The 12,717-nt window shown below is 42.7% G+C and overlaps 1 protein-coding gene across 1 annotated transcript in view; it reads right to left on the reverse strand.

The window, feature by feature from the left end:
* Positions 1 to 12,083, reverse strand: part of znf407 (zinc finger protein 407) — a 149,351-nt gene extending 137,268 nt beyond the window's left edge. The window contains exons 1-3 of the mRNA XM_035163596.1: positions 11,916 to 12,083; positions 9,594 to 10,247; positions 7,249 to 9,426 (exon numbers count right to left, since the gene is read on the reverse strand). Of these exons, the coding sequence (XP_035019487.1) occupies positions 7,249 to 9,426; positions 9,594 to 10,104 (2,689 nt within the window). The 5' untranslated portion in view covers positions 10,105 to 10,247; positions 11,916 to 12,083. The remainder of the gene's footprint in view (positions 1 to 7,248; positions 9,427 to 9,593; positions 10,248 to 11,915) is intronic.
* Between the last annotated feature and the right edge of the window lie 634 nt (positions 12,084 to 12,717).

Here is a 12,717-nt window from a genome sequence, read left to right on the forward strand (position 1 = left end):
TTTGTCCGTCTGTTTGTGGCTTGTATATCTGGAGAACCATTCACCTGATCGGCTTCACACTTGCCATGAGTATAGTTAAAAGCCCAAGGATGTACACTGTCGAATTAGGTTTGACTTCGACATGTGATACGTTCCAATATTGATACATTTTGAATAAACAAATGACCAGCTTCAGACAGAAAGCTGCAACCAGCATTCCCACAGGCCAAGAAAACAGCCCATTCCAAACAGGCAGGTTTATAATGGCCACTGCATAGTAACTCCAAAGCCTACATTTCCTTACTATCATTAAAAATAAGCATTTGGCAAAATAAAATGTAACTTAAACCTAATTCCTGCTAAACTCTCTCCAGTTCTGGCAGCCTGAGCCAGATTTAGGCCGGCATCACACAGTGCGACACTCCAATCTAAGTGGCAGCCCGATATGATATCCACATACGCATCTGTGAGCAAATCCTCACCCACCCTCTCCCAGTGAATATCCCAAGATGTTCTACAATATTTATTCCAGGGGCAGCCGCTGATTTGATTAAGCACTTTGTGTAGATTACTAATTCGTTCATACACGGTTCAGTTGCTGCGAGCTGGAAGTACGACACATCGAATTTTAAGCCGGTAACGAAGATTGAAAGGCAAGTCTGTGCTAACAAGGCCCATAAACACAGGGGTCGGGGTGGGGGTCCACGCAGACAACAGCAGAGCCAGCCTTGCCATGCCGCCTCCCTACAGTATCTCACACACACACACACACACACACACACACACACACACACACACACACACACACACACACACACACACACACACACACACACACACACACACACACACACACACACACACACACACACACACACAAGAGCAAATAAATACATTTTTAAAAACATATATAACCACACACTTCACACTGAAATGTGCAGACACCTTTACACACACACACACAAAGTCTACACAACAAAATCATCAACACCCATATATATAAAAAAAAAAGACAGCCGTACGCATTCACACTGCACCCACCATCACACCTACACAAACCTACATCTTGATTCAGAACACCACCTTGCACCTATGTACGTGCATACAGACACACGCATTAAATTCACGAGACATAATCACCCGTGGACAAACAAGAGACAATAATGCTCTCTCTCCTTCTCACTCACACACACACACACACATCCTGAAGTTGAGGTGAGAGCGAGGCGTGTGGGAGGCTGATTTGTCCAGATGGCTGGCTGAGTATGAGACATGGCAGAGAGGAGAGAGATGTAACGTCCCTCAGTTCTCACATCTTATCACATTAATACTCCACCACTCCACTTAAACAGCCTCCGTGAAACTGAAATTGACCATCAATGCAGTGTCATGTTAAATTAATATTGCCATCCACATAAGGGCGATGGTTCCTTCACATCCCAGATGAGACAGGGAATGACTAATTCATTTCCTGAGAGAAGAACCTCATGCAATGTTTCACTACACCCACCACACACACACACATGCGCGCGAAAACACACGCACACACGCACACACAGAGAAATAACTTAAGCCTTGTACATGCCATACACCTGAAGGTTAAAGCCAAGACTATGACAGGCCTTCAGGTTCAGAGGAAGATAATAATACATGATTATTTTATATAGAGAAATGTCTGCTTTGTTATATCTATTCCTACAAGCAGGATACACACTATTAGAACTTGAGAGCGTCCCAATTTCCAAAGCAGGTTGGCTGCAGCTCTGCTGTGCAGGTTCGCATCAAGCACTTTATAAGTAATGTGTAATCTGTCACAGTCACAGATTTCCAGTCAAATGTATTTTTATCCTTCACATTGTTTTCAATTATTTCAGCCTACCAGGAGATCTATTTTCAGTGAATGGATTAGGACGTGGTTAAAGCAGTTCCACAAGTCACAGAAATATTAAACATGATTCTTTTGGGGACATTTTAACTGTGAACGTTGGCAACCTGTGAAAAATATACTGTAACTGCATGTTAGAGTGGGAGAGAAGAAGAGGAAAGTGTCTCCTCCTCCCTTCTTCCTTCAGTGGCTAAACACAGAGGTTGAGGACACTCCAGGGACAAAACTGGGAAATTCAAAAAGTATATATATTTTTTTAAATGGTCAAAACTGAAGGAACGGGGTGTGTACGTTTTTGAGGTTTAGTCCAAAATATACTTCAGTTCCAAATGAATTGCATCCTTTTGTTTCTGTAATGCAACTTGATAGCATCATTCATTCATTCATTCATTCCACCCCCTGCTGTCCAAGTGCAGATAAACCTGAGGAAATCAACCAGGTATTTTTTTTCCAAGTTTGAAAAAACTTTGTCCGCAGCCACAGTAAACATTTTTCAACTGTTATCACTGGCTGAGTAGTGCTCACTGCTGTTCATAAGTAATCAGGTGAGGATACATTTATGGATGATGGGTGTCCTCACTGCTGATGGCCCATTAGAAGAACAATGTAATAGCTTATTTTGCAAGACAGCTTAGGGTTCTGCTGCTTAATTATCTATATGCTGTATTGGAATGTAACAGGCCAGGAAACGCAATGCCCCCTACCTTCGGGTGCAAGAAAGAAAAAAAACAGCTGATAAAAAGCAGTTGTTCACAGACACATTAGGTATGAGCAGTAAATAGTAGCAAAACATCCCAATTTGCAATTTTATAACATAAGCAGTAAAAATCTAAATGTCGTATTCTTTGAGTCTTATAAGAACATATGATAGAATTCACAATAAAATAAATCAATTTCTAATAAAGATGTTTGGACATGTTTCATCGCTACTCTCATCTCAGTCAATCTCTTTGATTTGAAACATCTTCAAGAGACACAAGCAAGTGCAGCTGCCTATGTACACTTGTACATTTGCTGAAGATACAGCAGGAGGCACTGGCATGGACAAAACAGCAATTACATCTAGAGCTGTAAATGCTTCAGTCCACTTTGTATTTTCTATTTCCTTCGACTCAGCTTCCAGCCTTTAAAATTCATGCTACTCTCCCGTCTGATCCTCATCATCAAAATTTCATGTGCTGATGAGTTTGATGGAAAGTGACTGTGATTAATAGCAAAGAACTCATGCAGAGAAATTGACATCTCATCACTAAAAACCCTTTTGGCATTATATTTACATTTGGAATGTACTCTTTGTTTTCATTTTGGTTTCACATTTGAGTCTGCATTCATTTTAGAAATGGACTTGGGCTCACTAACAGAATAAAATAAATAGAAAATATATAGATTAGAGGTGACATCCACTTTGAATATGATGAAGCGTAGAAGTAGAAGTGCTTTTAAATGCGTCTATGTTTTTTAAAAGATAAAAGCAAGAGGGAAAACACTAAATAAATTCAATGATATACAGGATCTTAGGACTTTTATTATCAAAAAGACGTGTTGGTCAAACTGTGATAAAATATATTAATTATGTGGAATTTTTGACTAAGCTGACACGCCACTGGAACACTTGCCATTTAACTTTGTAGTTTTTTCCACAGACATATCACATCCTGTGTGCGAATGTGCATGTGTGGCATGTGTATCCATTATTTTAGGGCTCAGTCTGAGGTCAGACAGCTCACTCCAGTGAAAAAGTGACCAATTTACCTCAAAATGCAAATTCCAGTTGTACCCTCATTGGCAAAATGCAAGCATACGTGTTTCCTTTAAGGGACAAATTGACAAATCTGTGTGCAGCCTCCCACCACCATCTCCTGATTTCACTGATTAATCAAGTGAATAAAAACTAGGTCTTAATTAAAAGGATCTGGACGTGCTCCCAGCCTAGAAACTGGCAGACCCCCACCGTGCGGCTCCACAGCCCCACAAACAAACTCCCCAGAATAAACGACCACCACATAAAAGGTGAATAATTCACTGTAATGAGGGAACTTAGCAATAATAACAACTGGCACATGTTGTCAAAATGAAGAGAAATAGGTGCTTTCCACAAATAAGAGCGGCGTAAATGAAAGTGGAGATGTAATCTTATAAACAAGAACATAACTCAATAGAATAAAAAGAAGCAAATGTGGGGAAAAAACAAACTCTTCATTCATTCGTTCATCTTAAACCTGAGAGCGCGCCCTTGACTTGAAGCCATCTGTTGGGACCTCAGTGTCACAGCTTTCATTTTCTTAAGTAACACTAAGACAGTGACCTCAAAACTCAAGAATTATGACACAGGATAAAATCATGAATACATGCAGACTTACTGCTAATAAGAAGAAAGTGGGGGCTCAACATTAATCATCAGGATTTTACCTCCAATTCTTACAGCTTTATGCAGTCAGATTTGAGCAGTAAGCAATCTGACTTTGGCTCACAAGGTGACTGGCATACACGTCGTAAAAAAGGACAAAAATGTTTAGGTTTCTTAAGTTAGTCCTCTGCTCTAGCAAATACATCGGTTATCTCTGATCCTGAAGTATCAACGATCAGAATATTTTACAGCAGCATTGTTAAAACCTGTTACCATTTATGGGCATATGATGACATAATGGAGAGAAATCAGATCGCTGTTTGAAGTACTTGAGCAGTATTAAGTTAGGCAATATTTTCGGTGTTTTCTGACAGGAGCTACATTACAAATCTACTACAGCACAACCAGTTTTTCGATTTGCCAATGTCACTGGTGGATATTAGTCTCTTAGAATCATATTGTATTGGCATTATGTAGTATATTGCTATATACTATGTAGTATGCATTACTTCATTCATTTCAAAGTATTACCTCTGGCAGCAGTGGAAACTTTATTTTTCATCAAATAGGTCACTTCAATGTTTGTACAGACCTGGGAGCTCCTCAGAGAGCACAAGTTTAGACTGTAGCTAATCCAGCTCAAGTGAAGAAATGTAACCCACCACCACACTAATGGTTTTAATTATAAACCAGCACAAAAATGACAACTACCAACATAAACCACGTAATGTTCTTCTGAACCAACATGCAAATACAAACACTAACAAAAAGTAGCATTTGTATTTTGGAGCGTTAAACAGCTAACGCTTCTTAGCAGTGCCTCATGGGAAATAGGGGCATCGCCATGCTCTAAACATGGACTGTATAATAATGTCTTCAACAGTGTGCCATCACAGCTGAGCAGATGATGGTGCCGACTCCTGCATTCTATCTGGCGTGAAGGTTTGATTTTGACATCTTAAGAATCACTGACCTTCTTTTAAAATATAAACATCAGACGATATGTCGGAATTTTGTATTCCCTAATACAGTATTGGCATCAGTCCAAAAGAAATCCCTATCGGTCAGGGAATAAAACCAACAATGCCTGCACAAACCATTCACTGTCACTGAGTGCAAAAGGGGAAACACTGCTATATTATCTCCCATTCACCACACACTTCACACACACACACACACAAACATGTACACATGTGGTCAGCCCAGAGCATAGACTCCAATTAAAGTCCCATTAAAGTTTGGGCTGAAAGGGGGATGGACCACTGAAGGCAGAGAAGGGCATTTATTGATGGCGCCCTCACATCTTGTTCCTGCATTAAGTTGATTTTAAAAGCAATTAATACACATGGTCAGGAAAAAGTAATGGAGCGCCCTATGTTCTTAACCTGCCGGTCATTTCGCAGCCCAAGACCCCAACAACGAAGCCCTGCTTTGCATTATAAATGACAAGATAAATTTTAATGGATTGAAGATAATCAGCTAGCCATGAAGGCTGACATATACACACATTTGCTGGGCATGCAAGCGCTCCCACACATATACACAAACATGGACGTACAGACACAAGGGAAATTAAAGGCTTTGAATACGTCTGCATTGATTATTTTAAATTATTAGCCCACCTCTCTTTGGACCTCCAATGCTTTTAGCCTAAGCTTTAACACATTTACAGAGACTTATTGACTATAATTACAACTGAGTCTTGGTAATGGACACATCAATTATGAGTCGCACATGTCTCTGACCAAGCGTTGCTCAGGGAATCCCAATCTGGGGTCCATTAGCGTCTCTCCTGCTGGTCTGAAGCTCAATCAGTCTTTACCTTCATCTCTACTGAAACAGCTAATACCTGGCTGCAGCAGATAGTGGCCTGAACATTAGCCTGAGCTGCCAAAGAGGAGGCTGTATCTCCCCACTCTATACTGTTGTACCTCAAAACAGAGGCTGTACAGCCGAGCAGTTACACAAAGAGATTACAGTTTTCCTATTCGTTTTCAGTAAAAACATGATGTGTTCCAAGTGCTCGCCAGGCATTTTGTTTCATACAAACCACAAACCTCATCAGTATTGGTTATAGGAGGGTTAAATAATGTATGCAGCAACTGTTGAGCATGTAGGTAGATGTATTTGTATATCTTTTAGATCAGATTATTATTTCTAGACCTTTTTAATTAATAATAGGTCGCACTGGTGCATATAATTTAAGTGCACCCAAAATGTTTCCCTGCGCCTTTTGGCACCGCGATATTACACCTATTTACACCTTTTCTTGACAGTTCCCATATATATATATTGGTAATTTTTCAACTAGGGCTGGGTATCACCACTGATTTCCCAAATCAATTTGATTCAGATTCACAAGGTCTCCATTCGATTTCCAATTCGATTCAATATCGATTCAGTTCAGGATATCTCATTATACAATACCAATTTTCCCTGGCAAATAATTAAATACTCAAAGAATTAGAGCTGAAAACTGAACCAGGAAACCTCTAATAAATTTCGTTGGACAATATTTTGTCCCAGATCTTATTGTGATAAATGATATTTTTGGCATTATTGTGAAACCGTTTTAAACAACTGATACGTATAATGATAATATTATAGCATATTCATGCAAGTACACCCTGTCAAAGAGCAATGAACTAAATTCTAAAGAATATTCAGTCTGACTTTTGAATGAGTATATTATTTAGGGTTAGGGTTACCCCTCACACCCCTCACACCCCTCACTTGAACGCTCCAGAGATTTTTGCATTGTTGTGAACACGTCATTTTCAGAGTTAGTGTCTGAAAACGGCTTCAGTTACTAGTTTCAAAATTTGCAAGGAGATATTGCGTTATTTAATCATCTTCCTAATACTGTGCTGTCATATAGTGTTTTACCAAACTCATCATTGACATGTATTGGGCACTTATTAAATGTAATTCATCTTCTTCATATAATATTGTATGTGGTTTGACCAGCTATTGAATGGTGTGTGTGCGTGAGACCCAGAGAGTAGGAGAGATGTGTAAATGGAAGCAGGATACATACCAGTATGGGTGCGAATGTGTGCCAGGAAGGCCATGGAGTTGCTGCTCTTGCACACCTTGCCACAGTATTTACACACGCAGCCCTTGTTCTCCTCGCGCTCTCTGTTGATCTGCTCCGTGTCCTCCACCACGTACTTGTTGACCTCTCTGAGGAGCTCCTCGTGTTTCTCCTTGATGTGAACAAACAGATCCTGCTCCGACTCGAAGCGGTCAGTGCATTTCACACACTTGAAGCTCGCTCCCCCCTCAGGCAGCTCCTCAACGCTGTTCTGCTCGTTGCGGAGGTGGGCGGCACTGGTCAGGTGCTGGTGCAGGTTGCTCTCGGTGTAGAACGACTTGCCACACACCAGGCAGTGGAAGTGCCTCTCCTTGGACGGATGCTTCATCGAGATGTGGACGTTGAGGCCGCTCATGCCCTCAGCTATAAAGCCACAGTCCTCGCAGCGTATGCGAGCGCCACTAGCTTTGACTTTCTCCTTGACCTTCATTTCCTTGGGTCTGAGTGTCTTAACATATGCATAACTGGGGGTCGAGTGGTCAGAGATCACAGGTGAGCCTCCAGTCAGACATATCACAGCGGCCTCACCTTCCAGAGCCTGATCTTCCTGCAGCACCTGCTCCTGCTCAGCAAGGGCCTTCATAGATACAATGCATGCTTCAAGGAAAAGGGCTTTGGACATTTGCGTATCTGAATGTGAGCTGTCACTTTTTTCATCTACACTCATCACATCAGCATTCACATGTTCATTGTCTGTCTCTCTATCCCCTTCCTCCTGGCTCTCCTGCTGTGGAGACTCATCAGCTGCAGGTTGCAGGTTTTCAGGGGCCTGCTGGGCTTCACACGGTGCTGTAACAGTCTGGTTGTTTGGATCGGATTCAACATCAGTGGAGGATGCAATATTCTCTCTTTGCTTCTCATCATCACTGCCAGCGACGATAACCTCAGCATCGACAGATTCTGTGGCGATGGAGGTCACAGCTGTGTTCTGACTTTCTGTAGCTTGACTGTCATTTGAGCAGGATTCAGACTCTTCAGGGTTCACCCCAGAAAGCTCAATGACGTCCTTTGGCGAAGCTCTTCGGCCCTCACCGCCCAGTGGCTCCAGGTATCTCTGGCTTTTCAGTTTGTGCTTCTCTGTGTTTGCATGGCGAGACATTTCCCTGCTTGTTACTGCGTAGTAGCTACACGCTAAGCAGACATACTCAAAATCTTTGGTGTGCTTTCGCTTGACATGGAGATGTAGCGAAGGGAGGGAATGGGCAACAAAATCGCAGTCGCTGCAAGCGTTAATAGAGCCGTATTTACTTTTTATCTGGCTTGTGTCTGACTGTGTTGGCTCTTGTTCGCTGTTCTCTGTGTTGTTCGACTCCTGCTCTTTGTCTGTGGTGTGTGAGGCTGCGTTCGGTTGCTGGGCTTGGGAACTTGTGGATTCCTGCTGTGACGCGCTTGTGGGATTGTAGGCGGGGTTCTTCTTTGCACACTCTTGTGCACGTCTAACATGTTTCTTGGTGATACAGTGACGGTCCATGTCTCCTTTGGTCACGCAGTTGTAGTTGCACAGAGTGCAGCTGTATCCATACTCTTTGCTGTGTTTCCGGCGAACATGAACACTGAGGTTGGTAGCGTTGGACACTACCAGGCCACAGTAACCACAAGTGGTTGTGGACCCTTGCTTTGGTCTTCCCCTTTTTTTTCTGGGGGGTTCAAGCTCTAAATCGTCCACCAACACAGCTTTGGCTGCCTCCACTGCCTTTTCAGTTTCCTGGTCTCCTTCTGTCAACACTCCACCAAGCAGATCACTATCATCTATATTTGCACCATCTCCCACAAGTTCCCTCTTTACACACTCAACGTAGACATGAAATGAGGAAGATTCTGCGTTTTGCTTCACGGCCTGCAGCTGCATGTGGTTATCTGAGGACAGGTGAGCTTCCATCCACTCTGGTGTGGCCGAAAAATAGTTGCACAATTTGCAGCGGTACCACTCCTGGTCCAGGTGTTTGAGCCGAGCGTGGGTCTCCAGCAGCGCAGGGGTACTGAGCCTGAATTCACAGTGTTCGCACTTCAGCAGGAACCTGCTGTGCGCATGTTTGGTCGCCACTCGTATCTCAGTGGCCTTCACAGGGTCGCCAGAAACCTCAGCTTCCTCTTCATCATCCATGTTCTCATCAGCATCAACTGAAAGACATTTCATAGAAACACTTTCAGTCTTTTCAACCATCCAGTTAAACAGTTGAACAATAAGTGAAGAAACAGCAAAAACAAATGTGTCAAACATTAAGACATTACCAATATATCCAAAGTGAAAATTTGCACAAAAATGACTTCAGTTCTCAAATACTTACATGTGTATGGTGTACTTTTGTTGTGGTATCTCTGGATGTGAACATCTAGAGGAGGTTTGTCCCTAAATTCTTGCCCACAGTAGTTGCAGGAGTGAATCATCTTAGGTTTGGGGGTTCGCTTGCTTACTCTTCTCTCTTGGGTAGGGATCCCCTCCCCTTGATCGGCCTGCTGTTTGTCTACTGCCCTTTGCTTCTTAGTTAAACTCTTTCCATTGTCATTGGCTGCTGACCTCAGTTCCAAAAGGTCAGACTCCTCAACTCCACTCTCTGTCTCCATGTCTGCCTCCAGTTGTTCTTCAGCTAGACTGACATCACTGATATTTTCACTTTTTTCAGTTGACTTTGCAGTGTTGTCACTGTTCTTGGAGTTATTTCCATGCCTCCGTGCACAGTGAATCTTCAGCGACCGTGGACATTTGGCTGAGAAGCCACAGGCTGTGCACAGGTTATCCCCATCCTTAGACACAGAGTCAGCCTTTCTACTGGGTGAGTGTCTTTTACTTTCCTCCATTTTCAAATCGCCTGTCTGCACCTTGCTCCTGGTTTCACTTTCAGACTCCTTCCCAAATGCCAAACTTGTATCTAAATATTTCCCTGCAATAATTACATTTAACAGTGAAGTGGACTGCTGTCATCAAAGCCGGGTCAAACTACCTGCAAAAGAAAAAAACATTTCTGTAACACAAATAAAAGTTAAGAACAAATGCTACAGTTAACAACAAGCTTCTCATGTGATTAATCCTTCAGCAACGCTTATCAAACACGTGTAAATGTCGCCATCTAGTGGTTCCAGATACAAACTTACCAGCATGAGAGTTGCTGGCTGCTGCTTAAATGAGCGAAACACATGTCCGCTAATCTCACTGTTATCAAATGGAGTACTCGTATGTCATTGCTGGTTTCAGATGCAGTTGGAAATGTATGCAACCATGATTCTGTAGAACTCCAGTCATCGCAGGAATTATATCATTGAAGTACAACTTAAAACTTAAACATGCATAACCATAATTATAATACATATCAAAGTTAAAATATTTTAAAATGTGTTTTTACAGTGGAAAAGGTGCTCTGTGATTTCACAATTTCCAAGATTGATCAATACAGTGCAACTTCACGCATGTTTCCTCTTTGCTCTCTCTGGTTTTGTGCATTTGACTTTGTTTGCCACATATTGTAGTCAAACTGATGAATGTGTTCCTTAAGGTGCTTGTGCCCAAGTAGTCTGCACATTTGTTTCCACCCCTAAATGTGATGTATGTGTTGTCAAAGTGGTGAAGGTGTTTACTTCATTTTCTTGGGATTTGTCAATTTGCCTCTCTTCATCTTAAGTTCTCTCAACCACCAGTTTCTCACCATTGTCTGAATAGAGTAAATGAAAATGGATGAGGTATCAATAAAAGTGATCTTTTATTCAGACAGGTTCTGCTGAGGTCAACCAATGAGCACTTTATGAATGAGAGTGCTCACTAGCGCCACCCACTGTATGTTTTGAAAAAGCGCGGCTACAGGAGAAGGACCAACGGTAGCAAGTTGCACTTTTCATGTACGTGCTACTTAACGTGACATTGAGTGGACGTCTCCATGAAGAGTGGTTTCTGGGTGAATGACAGCGGATCTCAGCCTGTGTCTCACGCTTGTTTTCATGTTTGTACAGGGGGATTCAACGGGGCAGAGAAAGACGAGTATGTGAAGCCCAGTGTCCCCTTCAGAGATGAACACCAGCAGCAGATCTGTCTCTGGTGCAGCTCTGTCCCCAGGAGGAACTTAAAACACTATTATATCGTGTAACTGACTCTGTGGCGTCACTTCCAGCGTTGTAACACCTCCTAAACAGCGACTTTAGCATAAAAGTCATGTTAACCGAGCCGCACAAGTTTTACATTACACGCAGGGAATGAGGTGAAGATGCAGAACCCCCGCGTTGCAGTGTAAAAAGCGACTGAAGCTGTTCTGTCGCCCTAAATCGACCACAGCGCCGGTGCATCGTTTAGTTTCACTGCTGTTCAACACCGCGGCTAACATGCTAACTAGCAACATGTCCCCCACGAATGCGTTTCGATGTACACACAGCGCGTCCAATCGAAATGCCAGATGAGCTGTGATGGCCAATCACAGCGGGGACGAGGCGGGTCTAAATCTCCGCTCGGCTTGGAAAACGACGGCAGCACAGAGGCCCAAAAAGGAGGCTAACGTCGACCTCTAGCACAGCGGTGTGTATCACAGAGACAGCGACGGAAAACACCGCGGCGGGTCCTCTGTGCTTTCGCCGGGAGCCGCGCGGTGGATGATCAGCTGATGGCGACATATCCGGACACAACTCACCTCTTGTTAACCGACTGTTTGCTCCGTCCGCGCGTTTTCCTGCGAGACACAAATGGCGTACCGTAGCGCGAGCCATGCGTCACGCGAGAGGGCGGCCTTCCTGTCAGATGCCGCGTTCCGGGTCCGTGGGAAATACGGATTAACCACATGTACAGCAACGACAATACGTTGAATGACGTGAGATACCGAGACTCGCGGGAGAAGCTGTGAGCGCCGATGATCAACTCTGAACGATCAGTTTGCTGCTGCTCAACATAATAACGGTTTTAATACTGCTCACCAGGACGCGATGCGTTCACAGTCGTTTTTTACAGCAAACCAAGCAGTTACAACTCTGTATGTGACCCGTCCTGTACATATACATGTAAAACCAGTGGTGGAAAGTCACTCAGTGTATTTACTAAAGTACTTAGGTAATATTTGGTGGCATTTGTACTTTACATAAGTATTTACATTTCATACTACTTTATACTTCCACTCCTCAACATTTCAGAGGGAAATATTCAAGTTAGATACTGCAGTAATATTGCAATACATATTTATAATGAATCACTATTGTAAACTACTTGTTACTTTTAAGATGAAGATTTTATATTTTATAATGGATAATATAACAAACTATTAAAATACAGTATTACATTTTGTGTGGTTAACAGCTCCATTGAATAGTGCTTTTGTCTCCAAACATTTCGCATGGTCAGGTCACACATACACAAATGTTTCAGTGAGGAACCAAAGCCTCTCGTTCACTTCCAGTGTGTCCGAGGCATTTGTTTGGCTTAACAGGCCAAACCAAACCAAA

This window comes from Hippoglossus stenolepis, chromosome 8 (assembly GCF_022539355.2).
Source record: "Hippoglossus stenolepis isolate QCI-W04-F060 chromosome 8, HSTE1.2, whole genome shotgun sequence".
Taxonomy (NCBI): Eukaryota; Metazoa; Chordata; class Actinopteri; order Pleuronectiformes; family Pleuronectidae; genus Hippoglossus; species Hippoglossus stenolepis.